The sequence below is a fragment of the Falco naumanni genome, chromosome 14 (assembly GCF_017639655.2).
Source record: "Falco naumanni isolate bFalNau1 chromosome 14, bFalNau1.pat, whole genome shotgun sequence".
Taxonomy (NCBI): Eukaryota; Metazoa; Chordata; class Aves; order Falconiformes; family Falconidae; genus Falco; species Falco naumanni.
In genome coordinates this window covers 12,665,410-12,685,625 of record NC_054067.1, presented here as the reverse complement: position 1 = coordinate 12,685,625, position 20,216 = coordinate 12,665,410, and the positions used below count along the sequence as shown (strand labels likewise).

The following is a 20,216-nucleotide window of genomic DNA, read 5'->3' as shown; positions in this document are numbered from 1 at the left end:
TGATGTTCTCCTATGGAAATTCTCACCTCCTTCTGCTCCCATGGGCCGTGATATTTTTCCTTCTTGCACAGAAATGTGCCCAGGGGATCAACCTTGCTTTAAATCTGATTGGCCTGCCTGGCCACATTGCTCCCCAAGTCCTCCAAAGGAGACTTTTTCAAGTCCTTTTCAAGTAGAGGATTGTAGTAGGCTGTGGGGATGGTTGTTTTAGTTGCCAAAACTTCAATCTTTTTTGATTGATGTTGTCCTTTGCCTGTAGTGTGCTGGGGCTCCAGCACCAACCTAGAACAGAGTGCAGAGGGTGAGTGCTGGTGTGGAAGAGGCAAGGTGGATCACAGGTTTTGTTTCTGACAGCTGCAGGCAGCCAGCAGCAGACATTTAGCCAGGAAGCATCCACAAAACATCTACTCCATGTGCTGCAGTGCCCAGACACAGTGCCGTAGCACTACAGTAAAAGTGCAAGAGCTGGAGCTATTTTGTGTCCCATGGCAGAGGAGCAAAGCAGATCAAGAGCACTGCTCCTTGCCTGGTTCCTATAATAGCAGGGAATTTGGCAAGGGATCACATGTAGCTGGTGGTTTGCTTGCAGTCGCGTCTCACCATCTGGTTGTCTCTCTCCCACCGAATGTCCTCCTTTGTGCTGGCTGCCGTGTGGCTGAGTTATTTCCACATTAGCTTGCGTTCTCCACACCTGGGCTTTGTCTTTGCTATTGCAGAGTGGCAAAGAGCAGCCGAGCCATCGCCATCAAACCTGCAGGAAGTTTTCTGTGTAAGCAGGGTGTTGCACAGGACACGCTTGAGGTAGTGGCCTTTGCTGGCACTTAGCTTTCCAGCTTGATCTTGTTCTTTGACTGCTGACTCAGATGGGCTTTAGTTCCCTTGTGCCATGGCTCTGTGTCCCGATAGACCTTCTCATTGCCGAAGGAGTTCAGGAGCCTGGTAGGGTCGTGGTAATAGGATGTGGTAAGACAGAAATCTTCCACTGTACCCTTGGAGTTGCCTGGCATGAGGTGAACTTACCCTGGGAGGCTGGGGGCATTTGGAGACCCTGGAGTCTGTAGCTATTAATGTGACCTAATAACCCTGCCTGCATTGGGAAAGGAGCAGGGTGAGGGTGCTGTGATGCACAGTCTGCGTTTGTGCAAATGGGCAGGAGGGGTAGAGGACAGGACCTTGGATTATCGGCATGTTGGAGAGCTCAGCACAGGCTGTTCTGTGGGACGAGGAGAGAATTATGGCTGTAGAAATTGCCAAGGGATTAAAAACAATCATAACGGGATAAGCTGTTCTTTTAATGTGTATAATGGCAGAGGCAGTGAAAACTCAGGCGGGCAAGTGATGGATGTGAAAGCATGAGAGATGGGCAGTGTGTACTAGGGCCTAGGGGCTTGCTCCTTGCCCGGCTGCCCGATGCAATTGCTGGCTGTGCAGGACACGCTGCCTGCTCCTGCCCTGCCAAGGCCAAGCAGGAAGTTTCTCAGCTGGTCCAAGTGATCTGTGTGTGAAGGACCCCATGACCTTCTTCCAGCAGCATTGCTCTGTCTGTGCCTTGGAAGCAGCCCCATCTCCACTTGGATATGAGGCCTGGCTGCTGGAGCCTTCCCTCTAAAAGTAGAAAAGCCATCACCAAGTTAGGCAGCAGGCTGGACAGGAGACAGCGTAGTACCTCAGCACTGCCTTTTGACCCATCACATGCAATATTCAAGCATCACTCTTGATTTGCTCATCTGACCTCAGGTGTGCTGCATCTGGTCTGGGCAAAGCCCTGCATAGTGTTCACAGCTTTTGGCTGTTAGGTCTCCATCCTGCTATGAACATGTTGGTGCTCAGCTCCTTTCATGGCCAGATGCAGACTTGTGGGATTGTGCTTCAGTTCTAGAAATTTGCCAGATTCAGGTAAATATTACATTGAACCGTTTTCTCTGGGCTTTATTTTCTCATGGTTTTCTGTAAAGCTGAGATGATGCTGGCAGTGGGATAAATCACTATTTTAGCTTAATCAGAGTCCAAACAACAAAAGAAGCAACACTGTGACCAGAGGTTGCATTTCAGACCTATAGAACAGACAAGGGACCGCTGCTAACTGGCTTTACAGGTCATGCAGTTTTAAAAATGGAATTACAAATGGAAATTCTATAACTCATTACTTTATGAGTAAAAACTCATAAAAAAGTAGCTGGTACTATGAGATGCATGTATGAAGGACTAACGGTCTAGGCAATGTTCCTTTCTACTAATGGAGATATGCCTAGTATTTCTATAAATAAGTGGTCGTGATGGTGAGATCCTCTCTTCCACTCTTCCTTTAAAACCTGGGCATCCCCTGTGGTTCAAGAAACACAACACCTTTTGAAAATACAACATAATTTGCGGGACTCACTAATACAGTTTATCATTACAGCAAACTATAACTAAATAAAAAAAAAGTGGTACATTTAGATGAAAAAAAATTGCAACGTTAGTACAAATATATTTTAAAAAAATGTATCCTTTTAGTATTCAACCTTGGTGAAGACAGCACGCTAGGCAGCTGGGAAGGGGCTCAGCTCCATGAGGAGGTGCAAGCTGACCCAGGGACTCTCATGTTGCTTTTCAGGTGCTCATGCCTAGAGCTGTCTCCATCCCCATGAACATCGGTTCTGATGCAGCCCCTGGTGATGCAGGAATGGCCCTATGTTCTCCCACGGTGTCCTGAGTGGCACGTCACAGACCAGGCGCAGCACAGCAGCACTGCCCACCCGCTGTCTCAGGTAAGAGCTGGGTTTGGGAGCCTTTCACATGGCAGCTTTTTGCAGCGGTTGCAAATATCTGTGGAGCAAACCAGGACGGACCTCTGTTCCTGATGGCAGGGAAAGCTGTTAGCTCCAACCCCCCATTGGCTCGCATTTAATGAGAGCGTTAGCTTTCCTCGAGCGTTTTGGCTGCAAAGTGTTTCCCAAAGTAGAGGAATAGAGACAACCTGCAGAGCTGGATTTCAAGCTTCCTTCAAAATAAAGAGCAAGAGGCCACCATTAACAGCTCTTGTGTATTTGGTTGGGTTTACTTTTTTTCCTGGGAACTTGGAAGAACATCAGCTTTTGTTGAAAATGTATGTTTCTAACCTTCCTGGCTGCAGAGAAGAGCTTGGGATAAGCCCCTGGTGAATGCTGTAAGGCAAAGGAGGAATCTGACTTCTTTCTAGTCTAGTTATCTTGAGGAACGGAGAGTGGGTTCTTACTGTTGGTGTCTCTCCTCCTTCCCCGAGGGTCTCTGAGTTGGCAGGTCAGGCTGCTCACCAAAGCCAGGCAGAGGTAAAGGTCTCTGGGGTCCCAGGGTAAATGGCAGGGAGAGCACAGGAGATCAGACAGCTGTGCTGGCAACTGTCTGCAAAGCTGCCTGTGCTCTGCACTGAGCTGTCACAAGCTGGTTTAGCACCTTGCCCTGGGTCACCCAGGGCAGCAAGGCTGGGGAAGCACTGCCTTGCTCTGCTAGAGCGGGGCTCACCCTTTGCTGCCTGTAGCTGTTGGCCCCAGGGCATCTCTCACCTGACAAGAGCCTGATGGACGGTGCCAAAGTTTTCCTCGGGCACTGGCAGTGTTGTTCCCAGGATGAATGGGGTCTCTGGCTCTGCCTTCCCCTTTTCATCGTGCTTCAAACATGAAGAGCAAAAGCTCAGCCTGGGGCTCCTCCATGCTGTGCCTTGCCATCAGTCTGGACCCGTCCTGCCCCAGAGAACCAGAGTCTGCAGGAAGAAGGCAGAGCTGTCTCTGGAGCCTTGCCAGCATGCAAGGGTGAGGCTTACAGCTGGGGCAGGCTCTTGATAGCCGAGTCGGAGCTTATTGGCCCTGGGGTGGCTGTTAGGTAGCCGCTACCGGGCCAGTGCATGGGTAGCTAATGAACAGCCCAGCAGATGAAGTAAGGAGGGACAGGGATAGAACAGGATGAACAGGCAAATGAGCTGCCTGAGCAGTCCAAGCCTCTATGACAGGAGCAGAGTGTTGTGGGGTTTGCTAGGGGGGAGGGGCTGAGAAAGGATGACCTGTTGGACCCACCACCACTAAGCTGCAAGATGACACACAGGGAGGGTGCAAACATCCTCAGGTTGGGTCATACCCACCACAGTTTTCCCCTGGTCCCCGCCTGAGCCTGGCTTTCTGCTGTGTGTGCATCAGTGTGTTGGGTGCCATGTACCTGCTGGCTGCTGCAGTGTTAGTGACAGCTCACTTCGTTCAGAGGTTCTGCCGTGCCCTCCTCACAGGTGTAGGTGTTACCACCTAGGAAAGAGCCTTCCTCTCTTGTCCTTGCCTGTCCTGAAAGCTCCCAGCAGGCTGCAGAAAGCCCATCCTTAGCTGCGCCCTGACCTTGCTGAAGCCTCCCCCAGTCTGAGAGCTGGTCCTGCATCTGTTGGCCTGGGAGGTGGTGAGGAGAGGCGGCTGGCCGTGCTGGTCCCAGGGGAAGAGACAGCAGCAGTCTGATGTACAGGCAGGGAAGGAGGGCAAGAGAGGGAGAGATACAGGGAGCTTTTCATTCCCTCCCTGTAGGTGGAGGAGAGCATGGAAACAATGCTGGGTGGCAGAACTGTGGGGGGCACAAGGAGCCAGCCCAGAGCCTTCTGGCAAAAACAAACTTTTACACCCAGTCCAGGCAGGCAGGAACATCTGTGCTGGCCCCAGCACTGAGCTGGGTCATGTGGGGGGTAAGGAGAGCATCTTTGGCTTCTTGGGGGTTAGGTCTCAAGGACCCATTTACCTTCTCAGTAGCCAAAGCTTGCTGGGACCATTCCCTGGGTAAATCTCTTCCCTAGGAGACACTCCTGTCTGTGCTGCGTGTGCATCCTGCCCTGCATCTGAGGCCAAGGTCTCTGCTGGTCACCCCAGCTCAGCTCACCATCACCTTTGCAGAGAGGGCTCTTCGCCAGTGCTTGCTGCAATCCCTCTGCACCCAGCCAACTTCCCGCAAGGGTCTTTCCCACACCGGGGTGCCTGGCAGGGGACAGATCTCTGCCTGCTTTGCGGGCAGCCACGGTGGCACTACCAGGGTTAAGGCAGGTTGGAGGCTGCTGGAATGCCACTGGACAAAGCTGGGATTGAGGCTGGGTGCGAGGCATTGCCGCCCCCCTCCACATTCCTGGGGGGTCAGTTCTCAGGGTGGCCCTGCTCTGCTAAGCACACAGCACTTGCCTGCTTCCCTGCGAGTGCTGCCTGGTGGCACCCGGAGGGGTGGGAGGCGATGCCTGCTCCTCCGGCAAAGCTGAGCGGCCCTGCGGAGGATCTGTGGCTAAGCACAGGTAGATGCGCTCGTCAGAGCCTGCGTGAGTGTTCTGCACCTGAAAATAAAGCTGTTCAAGGGTGGAGGGGGAATGCAGGGCCAGGCTCCCACTGCTGGGGCTCTGGCGAAGGGATGCCTAGGGGATGCTCAGAGGGAAGGCACTGCTTTTTCCCTCTGCTCATTTGCAGGCTTTTGTTCTAGGGGAAGCAGATGTTCAACACCTGGCCCCTGCTTGGCCACTGTCACTGGCTATTTACCGGGCATGGCCTGTGAGGCACAGGCTTGTGGGCTTTTAGTCTTTTCTTAAACAAGGCTGGGAGGACTGTGTTGTCTGCTGAGTTGTGCTGCAGTTACACTTGCACCCAGGTGGAGCTGATCCCCTCCTTTGGTATCCCCTGGGATAGAGGGGAGGCTGAGTGCTCCCTGGCAGTACTGTGGGGCTAACCTACTTCTGTGTCATGAGGATGTGCACATGCAGAGTATTGATTTTTCTATGTGCAAGCAGAAGTTTTACCTTGAGTGGTTTATTATTCATGGCCCCAAGATTCCTGTGAACTCTGTGGGTGACGGTTTTCTCTCTTTTCTTGATGCTCCTGGAGCGGCAGGCTGGGGAGGCAGAGAACAGCCTGGTGTTAGAAGTTTTTAGATGAAGCAAATTTAACACCTGTCTTGTTGATAATTTGATTTCTCTCTGAGAACTGGCATGAAGGGGATATTGCTTTAGCTGTCTGGCCAAATTGCTTGTCTGGTGGCTTCTTCCCACCTGATGTTCTCCTTGGCTTGGCTGGCTCTGTCCCTTGGACAATTCTGTGAGCCCTTGGACAGGATAAGTGACAAATATCTGCATGTTCCCCTTGGAAGAGCTGCTGCTTTCCCCCAGAAGCAGCTGCCCTTCTCTCGCAAAGGAGTACCTGTTGCATGTGCTGTTTAGAAAGTACTAATGTGGTTCATTATGGTTGATTAATCATCTGGGGATAATTATCACAAATTAGCTCTAACATCAAAGTAGCATTAGATTGAAAGGCTGACATTTCCCCAACAAAGCACATCAACGTCTCACTTGTGGAAATGCAATGTGTCGCTGTGTTTTGCACAACAAGCTATGTTTTTTTGGAGAGGAAATTCTGTCTCATTCAGAGTCCTATGTGAGATGCTCCTAGTCCTGCTGGTGTGTGTTGCTGTCACCAGAAAGTGCAACGATGTCTTCACTGCCATCATGATGCAGTGCTAAAGGCTTAGGAGAGGATTCCTTCCCCCATCCAATGAGGATTTGTTGTCCAGGGACCAGCATCTCATTTTCCAGGCTGAACGGTGTGGTGCAAATTGTGCTTCCTTCATGCGGCTGGGTTAGGATTTGCTGCCATCTGCTCCCCGGCCTCTCAAGAACATCCTTCCCACCACTGCTCATTCTGGAGAGGTGTGGAGGAGAAGCAGCATCTGCGGATGAGAAGCAGCATCTCAGATTTGCTGTGCAGTCAGGGAATATCCTTGTGCTGCTGTAGGGGAGCAGGTGGCAGGTCTCAGTACTGGGGATGGTGTAAAGGACCCACGGTGCTTGTCTCTTCCTGAATCACAGCAGCCCTGTATGGTGTGGAAAGAAATCACTGTTAGCCCTGCAGGGGCTGTAACACACAGGCCAGCTCTGATTTAACACTTAGCAGTGAGATAAGTTCATTGCTGGATAACTGGGGGTAAATTCATAACTGGATAACAGGGATCCTGCAGAACAGGAGACGTGCAGTAAGCCCTCCCTTCGACCTTTGCTCTTAGCGCTACTGGAGTCGGCACTGCATCCTTCCTCCAGGCGTGGCCCCGAGCTTCCCTGGAGCTGCTAACAGACCCCTCCGGCAGCAGGGCATTCCCCTTGCAGGTTGAAAAGCCAGGCAGGGTCAGGACAGAGGCACAAAGCGCTTCACTCAACCTGATGGTGCAGCGTCTGTGCCATCTGAGGATCGCAAGCACCGGGCAGTGATCTCTGGATGAAGTGTGGCTCTGTTTCTGCCCAGGTTGAAGCCTTGCAGGATGGTGCAGGACCTTCGTGTGTAACCCCCCGGGCTCTGAGTGGTGCTGCTGGGCCTCAGGCCCCTCTGGAGATGAATCTTTGCTGGAATGAAATCAAAAAGAAATCCCACAGCCTTCGGTAAGAATCCCTGTCTGGATAAGCTCCAGGGCCGGGCTGGCCTTCCAGCCTTGCCTGCTGCATGTGCTTGCCAGGAGGTTTTTCCACTTGCTCATTTCATGAGCCACACGAATTCATGGTGACCTTGGCTTGGTTTCCCCTCTTGTACACAGACCTCTGAGTCTTTCTCCTCATGCTGAAAATCACCGCCTCTGTTTCCACCCATCTCATCCTCTTCTCCCTCCCTTCACTCCTTATTGCTTTCTGCTGCTTTCTCCATCCTCTGCCACTGCTGTCTCTGTGTTTTGTCTCTTTTTGCCCCGCAGCCTTGCTGCCACCTCCTCTGTGCTTGTCCCTTTATCAGGAGCCCCCTCCATGGTGTGGGCGGAACATGACTTCCAAACCATCAGAGGTTGCAGCTCCACAGCCAGCATGATGGAGAACTTAACTGGGGCATGTTAATCGTCTCTTGCCTTAATGCAAGGCTCCTGGAGGGTGCCCAGTCACAAAAATGTGGAGCCAAGCCCCCTGTGCCAGCCAGAGCACAGCCCTGACACACCGGTGAATGCGGAGTGACTGTCCTCTGCTCTGGGGTGATGTCCCCTTCCCGGTGCCTCTGTGCTTCACCCAACCTGATGGTGCAGTGTCTGTGCTATCTGAGGGTCACGCACAGCCTGTGCTGAGTCATGCTGCCAGGCACTGGTGGGGTCCTGGGGGTGCCCAGGGGTTACCACCCCCACCACGGTGCTACGCCTCCCCTCCCAGAGGAACCTGCTCCTCTCCTGCCTGTCTGACCACCCTGCTGCTGTCCTCGCTCTCCTGCCAGGGCTCGACTGGAGGCCTTTTCCGACCACAGCGGGAAGCTGCAGGTGCCTCTCCAGGAGATCATAGACTGGCTCGGGCAGAAGGATGAGGAGCTCTCAGCACAGCTGCCCCTACGGGGTGACATCCTCCTGGTGCAGCAGGAAAAGGAGATGCACGCGGTATGTCCCCTCATGCCTCCCCTGCTGCCGCTCACTGCTAGGATGAGCTGCAAGTGGGCAGCCCTGCCTAGGACCACAGCCTGTGAGTGCACCGGTCCTTGCCCATCTCCATCTCTGCCTCCTGTGGGAAGGCGGAGCCCCAGCCCCGTAGCAAATACCCACGGCATGAGACAGACAGAGCCCATCTGGTGTTAGACAATAAATCCGCATTACAGCCCCAAGTCATCTGCGGGTGCTGCAGCTGCTGGTGGGCCCCATCGCTTCTCTCCTAGTTTCTTTCTTATGTCCTACTTCTGCAAGAGAGGGAACTGCCTCTCGCTGGCCTCTGCTTTTGGGACCCTGAGGCCTCAGGAGGTTGGTTCGTCTAAGGGTGACCCGGTAATCAGGACAAGAGTGATTCCTGCAGTAGCACACCATCATCATATCTGAAACTGGGGTAAACCCAGGCAGATCAGGCTTTCCTGCTTCCCTGATCAGAGCATTTTGTTCTTGCTGACAGTAGCTGTTGGGCTTTAGCTGTTTTTACCTTGAAAACTAAACTGTTGCTCACTGTTGCTACTCCTCACTGTCGCTGGAGCTAGCCACTTTCCTGATGCACAAATAGCCGATCCAGCGGGGGGCTGCAGCTGGAGGGGAGGAGAGGATGTCCTAAACCAGTCTGCCTCCAAAGTCTGCCCTGGCAGATGTGCTACTCTGGGGCATCTTGCTGTTCCCTCCTTGCTCCTCCAGCAGCTGGACTTGCTGCTGAACAGCTGCTGGAAGGACTGCTTGCTTGCAGGACCATGCTCTTGCTGCATGAGTGAGGAGTGTCTCCAAGCAGCGCCTGTGAAAGCATCATCGATAAAGCAGTTCCCCCTCTGCAGCCCTGGCTCAACACACCCTTCTGGGCTCACTGCTCCATCTCCCCCCTCCAGCAAAACTGCAGTCCAAACCTCTGCAGGAACCACCTTCTTGCAGGTGGTCATTCTTTCCCTGAACTGCAAAAATATTTCTGTTAATTTTTCTCCATGTCTCCAGTGAGGTTTGGGCCCTGGAGCAAATAAATCACTGCAGCCCTGGGGGAGGGAGCAGCAGGGGTATGGTTTTCTAGCTCAGCCTGCCATCTCATCTCTGCGCTCTGCTCTCCAGGCTTTCATGGAAGAAGTGAAGTCTCGGGGACCGTACATTTACTCTGTCCTGGAGTCAGCACAGGCTTTCCTTTCCCAGCATCCATTTGAGGAATTAGAAGAACCAACTTCAGAAAGCAAAGGTCTGTGGAGCTCCCCCTTCCTCGTTCTCCCATAGCACAGCACAGCTTCTCCTGGGCTGGACTGGAGCAGATGGAGTAGAGGTGGCTGGTGTGGCACAAAGGGTCACATCAATGCTCTGCCTCATGCCATCATGCACCAGGCTGTTTTCAGCCCTTTGGCCAAAGGTTGGGCTGGTGTAGAGCTGTGCTTCTGTCCTGGTGAAGGCAGAGGCTGCTGGCACAGCCCATGATGGGGCATCTTATGAGACAGCATCAGATGTGCTCTGGGGTGGGATTTTAAAGGGTAGCAGGGCTTCTGCCCGTGAGGACAGACAGAGAGCAGAAAGGTCTGTGAGCAGGCTGGATACCTAGAGGAGCTGGTGCAGAGATAGATACTATTCTCACTTGGTTTCCCTCCCTCTTTCCAGTTTTTCCTAGATCTTTTTCAATGTCTCTTCTTCCCCTACCCTCCCTCCAGTTCTTGCACACTCTCCTCTGGGCTGGGCTCTTATTTTTGCTCTGCATTCCCCTTCTGCTTGCCTTCACAGATGTCTCTCCCCGGCACCGGATCCAAAACATCAGCCGCTTTGTCTGGAAGCAGGCGAATGTGGCCAGCGAGCTGTGGGAGAAGCTCACAGCTCGGTGCGTGGACCAGCACCGTCACATCGAACGGACCCTGGAGCAGCTGCTAGAGATTAAAGGGGCTATGGAGGAGCTCAGCACAACACTGGATGAGGCTGAAAGTGTGCGTGAAACCTGGGAACCCATTGGGGACCTCTTCATCGACTCCTTGCCAGAGCACATCCAGTCGACCAAGGTACTTCTGCTTCTGAGAATGCTCCAGCCTTGGCCCCAGAGATGATGAGATGTTGTCTCCCAGGAGGGCAGTGCTGCTCCTTCTGACTACTCTGTCCAATGAAGCCTCATTACTTGGGGTCTCAGGGGCTAGGTCCTTCCTCGGACAGTCCCCTAGCTTTGTAAGTGTGGATTTGGCCCACAGTGTCCTGAGCAATGAATTGGCTGTGCTGAGCCCCTTGCAGCTCAGCATAGATGAGCCATCGTCAACATCTCGCTTCTCAGGAGATTTGAGTAATCTCCAGCTTGGCTGGTTTGAGTTTTTTTGTTTCGGGTTTTTTTTTCCCCCCACTAAGGTATCCTGTGGGAGGGTTAGTCAGCAGCATCTTGCCAGCCCCTGGCCCACCCTAGCTTGTAGAGGAGGAATCAGATCCAGGTCCTGACCACTCACCTGCTTCTTTTCCTTCTTCCCCTACACTGTGCCTGTTCCCCTGGGCACGGGACTCCAGCTATTCAAAGAGGAGCTCTCCCCCATGAAGGATGGGGTGAAAGTGGTCAATGATCTTGCACACCAGCTTGCCATCTCAGATGTTCACCTATCCATGGAGAACTCCCGTACCCTGGAGCAGATCAACACGCGCTGGAAGCAGCTGCAGGTGGGAAGGAGTCAGGACCAAGCACTGCAAATAAACCACAGGCTGGGGGATGCTGGGGAAAGGCTGTTACTGCTGAGTTTCAAGGATGATACAGTAAGGCTTGGCATAGCAGGAATGGTACAGCTGGTGTTCCTGGAGCATTAGTTCAGTGTGAGGAAAGTGGCTGGTAAATCTGTAGAGGTCTTGAGCAGGAAAAAGCAATGGGAGGAACAAAAGATGCTGTCTGAGGAAAATTGGGATCTGGTGAGGAGGCCAGTATCAGCTGTGGCTTTGTTGACGTCTGTGAAGATATGGATACAGATGAGCTGGTGATGTGGCCTGTGCTGCCTCAGCCTGTGGGAGGAGGTGTAGAGGACTAAGTGGACTGGGAAATGCAAATATTAAGGCAGGTGAGGAAGGAAGAGGACCTGCATGCTGGGGCATATCTGTGTCCATCCACAAGCCTTCCTGAATGGGGCTTCATTCTGAAATGCCTGATGGGCTGCCACGGAATTCTTCTGTCCCGTTCCCCAGGCCTCCATAAATGAACGCCTGAAGCAGCTCCAAGATGCCCACCGGGACTTTGGACCAGGCTCCCAGCACTTCCTCTCCTGTACGTGAGTGGGTCCTCCTGGCTCCCTGCCATGCGGCTGCCTCTGCAGCATGGCATAGCAGGGGCTGTGGCACAGGGGAAGGGGGTGCAGAGTCCTGTTGCTGAGCCCAGAGCCACACACGCAGCTAGAAAAGGGCCCAGGCCAGTGCCTGGTTCACAGGAACCAGAGCAGTGGGCATCTCCCAAAGTTAGTGTGCTACCTCACCTTGTGGGACCAAGGGTGGGACGTCAGTGTGGTTTCCCTTCAGAGCACAGAGCTGTGACACTTGCAGCAGCAGCTCCCAGGTGATACTGGGACCGTGCCAGCCTCAGAGACAGGGTGGGCAAGACAACAGAAGGAAGATAGATGGCAGGAAAAGGTAGTCCTCCACATCCCATGTTAGTCATTCAGAGGCCAAAAATGTGTACCTTAAGGAGATTTTCATTCATGTGGCCGGACAGAGCAATGCCGTTCCTACAGAGATGAGCTGCTGCCGGCTGCTGGCTCTCAGACCTGCAAAGGATAGGCAGCAGGTTGTGCTCCAGAGTCTGGGGTACATCCTCAGAAAAGCTGAGCTCTGCAGGATCCTCAGATGTCAGTGGGGTTTGTTGGCCTGTGTTTCTCTGCAGACCGTGTCCTCTGAAAGGAAGAGTGACTTTTCCAGTTGCTGGAACTGATAAGCTGCCTGTGACAAGGGAAAATAGCTGTGGGTCATAAAAAGGGCTTTCATCCTCTAGATAACAAACATAGGGTGGCAGGCAACTGGTATGGGATGCATCCTCATCTTCCTGAGATACTGCAGCTGACACAGAGCATGAGTAATGGGAACAGTAGATACTGTGGGTGCCCAAGCCTGGTCATAACACGCAGTGTTGTGTGTGTGCCCGAATCCCAGCCCTGCTCACTGGTGACCACAGCATTGCCTTGAGCATCATCAAAAATGTCAGGAAGTGTCTCTTCTCGAGTTCTGAGCTCAGCCAGATTTAGATACCCTGCCTCAAGAGAGGCAAGACGCCTCTGACAAGACCAGAAGTTGTGCCACTTATAGGTGATACTTGCTTGCCCACTCCGGCAGCCCCAGTGGGTGATTTGGAAGGCACAGCCTCGTCAGAGGCACCCATACGCGAGCACAGTTCCGCCGGGCTCTCATCAGAAACAGCAGCAGCCTAAAGGAGTGTTGGGTGTTGAACTGACATCTGTGTGTCTCTCCTTGCAGCCTCCGTCCAGGTCCCCTGGGAGCGAGCCATTTCCCCCAACAAAGTGCCATATTACATCAAGTGAGTGTGCTCCCAGCTGCAGCCTGTGGTCTTCTCTGGACCGGTGGGAACAAACTGGGGACCAATTAGGAGCAGGGGACACTGGGCAGACTGGTCTGAGCACTGTCCTCCAGTGAAGCATGTCATCCCCTACTTGGCAGAGCCAGGCTTTTCCTGCCTGATAAGACGCCCCAGATGAGGGTGGACTCTGGCTTGAAGGAGGGGAGGTTGGCAGCACATGGGGGCATCCTCATGGGGGCATCCCCCATGCTGCTGTGGCTGGGAGCTTGCTCACTGGCATACAGCAGCCCCAGCATCTGCAGCACTGGGGGACTGGCTTCCAGGGCTGGATGGGTCCATTCTTTACTCTCTCACGGCAGCTGCTTAATTCCAAGCTTGACTTTTGATTTCCTTCTACTTTCCTTCCAGCCACCAGGCCCAGACGACATGCTGGGACCACCCAAAGATGACGGAGTTGTACCAGACACTGGGTAAGGAGGCTGCCACGAAACTATCCCAGTAGCATCTGCCTTTTTGCAGTGGGGTCCTGTATGAGATCCCCCAGCGCACCTGCTCCTCTCTGTGGCACAGGGTCCCCCAAAGCAATGGGGTGCGACCCCCTGCCAGGCTCTGCCCCTCCTCCTCCAGTACGCACTCTGCTTCTGCTGGTGGGGCTGGTGTCTGGGAACTGCAGCTGCTGCTGCCTGCTCGGGAGATAAGGTTGTCAAGCTGTGGTTTAATTCTTCTTTTCCTGTGTTATTGCAGCGGATTTGAACAACATCAAGTTCTCAGCTTATCGGACGGCTATGAAACTACGACGGGTGCAAAAAGCCCTGCGATGTGAGTGTGGGAAGTATTTCCCTCCTGCTGGGTCTCCCTCAATAACGGCATTAAACTAACACAAGCTTTTATCAGCACATCAAAGGCAGGATCCCACCAGGGGCCAGGCGGCTGAGGCAGAAGGACTAGGAAGATGAGCCTGCGGCTGGAAAGCCGAGCAAATCCACCAGCGAGCTGTCTGTGTCAGCACCTTTTTTTGCAGGCTTAGGCTGGGAATGCCTCAAGAGCAGGTGTTAGGCAAAGGGATTTGAGAAGAAAGCGGTCCAGTTCAGAGTTACAGAGCTGTGCAACCGGTCAGGGTCTCGCCCAGGAGGCCCAACAGAGCCCTGAGAAGCCGTGGATGTACCAGAGCCAAAACCAGCCTCGCTGGCAGGGGCAGAGTGCACTCCACCGCTTAGAGGAGGAAGGGAACCAATAACCCGACTTTTGCACTGTAGGTAGAACTCCGGTTAAAACGAGGACTAATAGCCAGGTGAACATAATGCAATAGGAGTTCAACATGATGTGTGGCGCTCAGAGAGGTGGCTGCTCCTCGGAAACTGCTGAAGAGTTTCTGAGGGAATCAGTGAGCAGGCAGGTGGGAAGCTAATAGACGGGGCATCCTTGGCTGCTGGAGGGTTTTTGGCAAGGCCTCTTGCCTAAGGCTCTGTCAAAATTAAACAGCGGCAGGATGAGGGAAAACTCCCTCCTGAATTAATTGTTCCCAACTGGGAGGAGATACACCAGGCAGCAGTGGGGTCCCAGGTGGACCTGTGCTCCCTGATGTCTTGTGAAAACCTGGAAGAGGCAACGAGAGGCTGAGAGGAGGTTTGGTGTTTGGGGGAGTTGAACCCTGGCTGCGGGGTAGTTTCATGACACTGTGGTGACCAGGCTGTCCCATACCCAGGGACATGGTGCAACTGGGGTAAAGCAGCAGTTAGCTTCTGCCACCCTGCAAAGATGTCTATGCAGCAGCATAGTGAGGAAAAGGGCAGAGAGCAAAGCAGAGCCCTCCCCTGTGCTGCCTGTGCATTCTTGGTTGCTTGTCTCCTGCATCTCATACGCTGTGCTGACACCTTCTTTCCAGCCCAGAAATGATGTGGAAGAACATGAATAAGTGCTTCTTATTCAAGACATACTTGAGAAGGGCAAGAGGCTGCCAAGACAGCTTCCCCACGATGAGAGGTTTGCAGAAGTGAGTGGCCACGTAGGAAAGAAGCAGTGTGGAACGTCTCAGAGCCATACACAGTCACGGGCAGCGTGGGCATGAGGGCGAGCAGGAGCGATGTGGTACCAGTGTGTGAACTGGGGATCCCCAGTGCGCCTGTCAGCAGCTTTGACAGGAGAAGGGAGGACTTTTCCACAGGGTGAAGTTACAATGTGGAAATGGCACATGATCCCCTGAGCACTGAGAACATAAATGATCTCAGAAGAGGAAAGAAAGAATGAAAAGAAAGATTGCTGGCTGCTAAACATGGTAGCACGTACAACCTGCAGCCATAGCAATCTGAATGCAGGGTAACCAGGGCAGCCCACCCCGTCCTCACCCCATTTCAGGTTTGTGCCAGGTCAGAGCTGCAGACAGGACTGCTCCACCTCAGGGTAACTGCTCGTGGGGTCTGTGTGGCTCTGTGCCCCCTCACCTCCCTGTGCCAGCCCCGCAGGGACATGGCATGTGCGGAGGCTGGCTCTGGGCACCGGGGGCTCCGCACAGAGCCTTTCACGGGCAGCATTTTCCTGGCCGTGCCTGGCCGCAGCAACAGGGAAGGAAGGTCACACAGACCACCACACAGAAGTGGCTCAAATTGGCTATATAGGTGATGTGGGTGTTTTTGGAGGGGTTTGCAGGTGGGAGAGCAATTCTGGGAGCTCTGCCCACCCTGCCAGCATCTTCCCTGCTGCAGTGGAGCTGAGACAGCCCCAAGGCAAGGCAGGGCTGCATCTCCCTCTTAGTTCTTACCTCTCCCATGTTCCTCTTTGCCTCTGATCACTCCGCCTGTGCTTTCTGTGCAGTGGACATGGTGACCCTGGCCACAGCCTTGGAAATCTTCAATGAGCACGACCTGCAGCCCAGTGACCGCGCGATGGACGTGGTGGAGGTCATCCACTGCCTGACCACCCTCTACGAGAGGCTGGAGGAGCAGCGGGGCATCCTGGTGAATGTGCCACTCTGTGTGGACATGAGTCTCAACTGGCTGCTGAATGTCTTTGACAGGTACCAGTCCCTCGGTGTCCTCCTGAGCTGTAGGGCTGCTATGCTTGGAAGGAAACCTCTGTGGTGGTCTTCCAGCTGGCAGTGCTGCTAAAAGGTCCTGGCCACTAGCGAGGGAACTGCCTGGCATGGGCTTGCCTTGCTGATCCCCTGCATAAAAAAGCCTCCAAAACATTTGCAAACCTGTGCAATATCTTGCCTTGCAGTGGCCGCAGTGGGAAGATGAGGGCTCTCTCCTTCAAGACGGGTATTGCGTGTCTGTGTGGGACAGAAGTCAAGGAGAAATTTCAGTGTGAGTCCCCCGTCTCCCTCCCCCAGGGCCTGGTGTAGAGTAACCTGGGGAAAGCAGGAGTGCTTTTCTTTCCTTGCTTAGCCCTTCTCTTCCCAGGAAGAGCAGAGAAACAGCTTTCTTGCAGTGACTAATCTGCTTACGTTGCCCACCCCTCCCTTCCTCCCCCCCATTCCCTCCCCAGGCCTACGCTGCCTAAATTAGGAGGCTTTTTGGTAGACTGACTGGTGCTGCGGTGATCTTGCTTGCATGGCACTCACTGTAAGGAACAGCGCAGAGAAGGCAAAGAGGCAACAGTTATCCAGTGCTTCCCAGAAAGAAAAAACCTGGGGGTGCATGCCTGGGAAGTAGGTTTCAGGCAAATTTCCTCACTGTGTTTTAACCATGGTAGTCTTTGCTGTGGGATACTGTGGAGGGGATAGCACAGGAGGCACCCCAAGGGTTAAAAAAAGGGTACGGGCAGATTGGTAGCGGACAGACCAGCTGTGGCTGCTAAAGAAGTGATATATGTAACCTCTGCCTCAAGAAGACTCTGAACTCCTGGTTATTGGGAGCTGGAAGGATACTGGTAAAGGTTACTTAATCATAGCTCAGTTTTTCCCTCTTTTTTGAGCTCGCTGCTGGAGACAGGTGGTGGGGCCCCCAGTCTGATCCACACGTGCCTGCGTCCTGCCTGGTGTGCTGGGGCATCAGCTGTGTCTCTAATGGGGCTGTGTGTCTGTCCTGCTGGCAGATCTCTTCAGCCAAGTGGCAAATGCTGGGGGATTCTGTGACCAGCGGCACCTTGGCGTCCTGCTCCACGAGGCCATCCAGGTCCCACGCCAGCTGGGAGAGGTGGCAGCGTTTGGGGGCAGCAATGTGGAGCCCAGCATCCGCAGCTGCTTCCGCTTTGTGAGTAGGGTGCTGTGGCCCGTGCTATCCCCACTGCAGCAGCCGTGCTGGGGAGAGGCTCCCAGAGGTGGTGAGGAGCTTGCACCCCATCACAGCTGGATCCCAGCCCTGAGCAGCTGCTTCCTCTCCCCTCCCCAGAGCAACGGGAAGCCCACCATCGAGGTGTCCCAGTTCCTTGAGTGGGCCAACCTGGAGCCGCAGTCCATGGTGTGGCTGGCTGTGCTGCACCGGGTGACCATGGCTGAGCAGGTGAAGCACCAGACCAAGTGCTCCGTTTGCCGGCAGTGCCCCATCAAGGGCTTCAGGTAGGCATTGTGATATGAGACCTTGGCCCCCAGGCAAAGTGCATGATGACCTGCAGGAGAGAGCTGAATTTGCTCTGTGCTGTTGGGGGAACCTAGAGCTCTGCAGCAGCAGTGTTTTGGGCGGGTCGGACCCGGTGCCAGCAAAGGGGAAGGAGCAGGATGCTTTTCTGGGGGCTTCAGCTATCAGCACTGTGGGTTCACTGGGGTGCAAGAGCAACACAGACCACCTCTGTCCCCTGCTGAGCAATTCTTGGGCTCCAAAATGATGTGGTTTTGCTGACTCTGCCTCCCTATGGCCTCTCAACCTCTCCAGGTATCGGAGTCTGAAGCAGTTCAATGTGGATATCTGCCAGACTTGCTTCCTCACCGGGCGAGCCAGCAAGGGCAACAAGCTGCACTACCCCATTATGGAGTACTACACCCCGGTATGGGGCTGGGCTGGGCTGGGAGGGCCTTGACTCAGAGCAGGTCCCTGTTGAAAGCAGCAGCCTGGCAGTGTTTAGGCTGGTGCAGCCCCAGAAGTAGATCCCTTGTATGGTTTTGTTCCCGTCCGCATGCTGGGAGTTGCCTGTGTCCCTGCTGGTTTGGGGCTCAGGGAGAGCGGGATGCATGGCATGCACCAGTGCCCAGCTTGGCTTGTGCCAGGCCCCGTGCCAGGCTGACAGAGCTGCCGTGTGCCCTCCTTGCTTCCTCACTTGTGTCTGCCTCCTCTGTGGAGCTTGTGCCCAGACTGAAGAGACCTCTTTCCTGCGGATGCTGCCCTGTGATCCCCCCTTTTCATTAAGCAACACCTTGGTAATGCTTGTGTCGCTGCAGACCACATCCAGCGAGAACATGAGAGACTTTGCCACAACACTGAAGAACAAGTTTCGGTCCAAGCAGTACTTCAGCAAGCACCCACAGAGAGGTTACCTGCCCGTCCAGTCCATACTCGAGGCTGACTTCTCAGAGACGTGAGTTGGCTGTGTCTTTCAACCCTGCCTGATACGCGGGCTCCACAGATGGAAGCAGCATCTCAGCTGTGAGACAGGGCTCCTGTGGGAGGGCTGGATGGGGCACTTGCTTTGGGGGTGATATGGCACCGAGTTCTTGCAGAAGCAGATATTTCAGCCTCCCTTTCCAGCCTGTCCCTGGCTCTTCTCAGCCCAGGTGAGACCAGGGCAGCCTTTTCTAGCTCCTAACTCTGAGTGAGGACAGCCAAGCCTTGCTGACCACTGTGCATCTCTTCCAGACCAGCCTCCTCCCCGATGTTACCACATGCCGATACCCACTCCCGGATCGAGCACTTTGCCAGCAGGTATCACCACTGGGCACCACTGTCACACCAGGGCATGGAGCATAACTCCGATGGGTGTGGAGGGGTTTTGAGGCAGATGTACGGTGAGCTCCTGCTGCCTGCACCCCCCTCCACGCTTCCCAGCATACTGCCTGGCTCTGCCGTTGGGAAGAGGCAGCTGCAGGGCCAGGCAAACCTGCCTGGGCCATGGCTGATGCCACACAAGTTGGCAGCAGACACCATGCATTTGACAGCAGACATCTGTCATGGTTTAACCCCCAGCCAGAAACTAAGTACCACGCAGCCGTTCACTCACTCCCTGCCCCCTCCAAGATGAGAAGAATTGGAAAGGAATGTAAAACTTGAAGGTTGAGATAAGAACAATTTAATAGTTAAAATAGGAGAAATCCCACCAAACCAATAGTATTAATAATAACAATTATCATGAAAAGGAGGGAGAAGGGGAGAAGAACAAAACCCAAAGGGAGGGGAGAAAGAACAAGTGATGTACAATACAGTTGCTCATCTCCCACTGACGGATGCCCAGCCAGTACCCGAGCAGCAACTGACAGGCCCCAGCCAGCTCCCCCCAGTTCATATACTGAGCATGACTTTCTGCGGTACGGAATATCCCTGTGGCCAGTTCAGGTCAGCTGTCCTGGCTGTGTCCCCTCCCAGTTTCCTGTGCCGCTCCAGCCCTCTCGCTGGCAAGACCTGAGAAACTGAAAAGTCCTTGACTTAGTTTAAACCTTATGCAGCAACAACTAAAACCATCAGTGTGCTACCAACATGGTTCTCACACCAAATCCAAACCGCAGCACTGCACCAGCTATAAGAAGAATATTAACTCTATCCCAGCTGAGACCAGGACAGCTTCCTAGTGATGAAGCAGCCTCCATGTACCTTCCTGCTCTTCCCAGTTTGAGCTGCTGGTTGGATTGTCACCAGGCAGATCCCTCAGTGTCTTGCTCTGCTTGCGTGCTCACCAGTGCCGTTTGCATGCTTGCCATTGCTGCTGCATTGTGGTTTGTAATGCCTCTGCCCTCGCCACGGGTCCAGGCAGAGCAGGGACCTGAGGAGCACGGGGAGCCTGTAGCTCAGACCCTAGCCTGGAGCTGGTATCCTTTCACCCCTTTGCCTTGCTTATGCGAGGGGAGGCTGAGCCAGCTGCATGGCAGCAGCTCTTTTATTCCAGAGACTGTCACCCCAGAGCAGCAGTGTCTTTGTTTTATAAAAAGGCAAAACTCTCTAGAGCCTGTAAAGAGGGGCAGACTGGTGCAGGCCAGCTGGGAGCCCTGTCAGAGAGGGGTCTTGTGGGGGCTGCTGTAAGTAGGGTGCACGGAGAGACATTCAGGCTGTCTCTGACCATATCTCAAACCTGTTTCCCTTTCCTCCAGGCTTGCAGAGATGGAAAGCCAGAATTGTTCCTTCTTCAGTGACAGCCTGTCCCCTGACGATAGCCTGTGAGTTCTGCCCCCTTTCCCTTCTCCTTGCTTCCTGCGGAGTCAGGGCTTCTGTGGCTCCATCGCTGCCTAGGCAGGGCACAGAAATGTTTTCCTTCCCAGCTT

At 53.9% G+C, this 20,216-nt stretch overlaps 1 protein-coding gene across 4 annotated transcripts in view; it reads left to right on the top strand.

Annotated features, from left to right (window-relative positions):
• The window catches only part of DRP2 (dystrophin related protein 2), a 33,575-nt gene that overhangs the window by 8,716 nt on the left and 4,643 nt on the right, over positions 1 to 20,216 (top strand). For 2 of the 4 annotated variants that reach the window (XM_040614006.1, XM_040614005.1), the window contains exons 2-19: positions 2,597 to 2,750; positions 7,254 to 7,387; positions 8,193 to 8,349; positions 9,478 to 9,598; positions 10,126 to 10,394; positions 10,882 to 11,028; positions 11,542 to 11,620; positions 12,817 to 12,877; positions 13,286 to 13,347; positions 13,622 to 13,696; positions 15,689 to 15,890; positions 16,094 to 16,179; positions 16,910 to 17,067; positions 17,206 to 17,372; positions 17,686 to 17,797; positions 18,189 to 18,325; positions 18,604 to 18,669; positions 20,046 to 20,111. In XM_040614006.1, the coding sequence (XP_040469940.1) occupies positions 2,643 to 2,750; positions 7,254 to 7,387; positions 8,193 to 8,349; positions 9,478 to 9,598; positions 10,126 to 10,394; positions 10,882 to 11,028; positions 11,542 to 11,620; positions 12,817 to 12,877; positions 13,286 to 13,347; positions 13,622 to 13,696; positions 15,689 to 15,890; positions 16,094 to 16,179; positions 16,910 to 17,067; positions 17,206 to 17,372; positions 17,686 to 17,797; positions 18,189 to 18,325; positions 18,604 to 18,669; positions 20,046 to 20,111 (2,207 nt within the window). In that variant the 5' untranslated portion in view covers positions 2,597 to 2,642. Of the gene's footprint in view, positions 1 to 2,596; positions 2,751 to 5,136; positions 5,291 to 7,253; positions 7,388 to 8,192; positions 8,350 to 9,477; positions 9,599 to 10,125; positions 10,395 to 10,881; positions 11,029 to 11,541; positions 11,621 to 12,816; positions 12,878 to 13,285; positions 13,348 to 13,621; positions 13,697 to 15,688; positions 15,891 to 16,093; positions 16,180 to 16,909; positions 17,068 to 17,205; positions 17,373 to 17,685; positions 17,798 to 18,188; positions 18,326 to 18,603; positions 18,670 to 20,045; positions 20,112 to 20,216 lie in introns of those variants that run through there. The other 2 variants (XM_040614008.1, XM_040614007.1) reach the window with 2 other exon arrangements.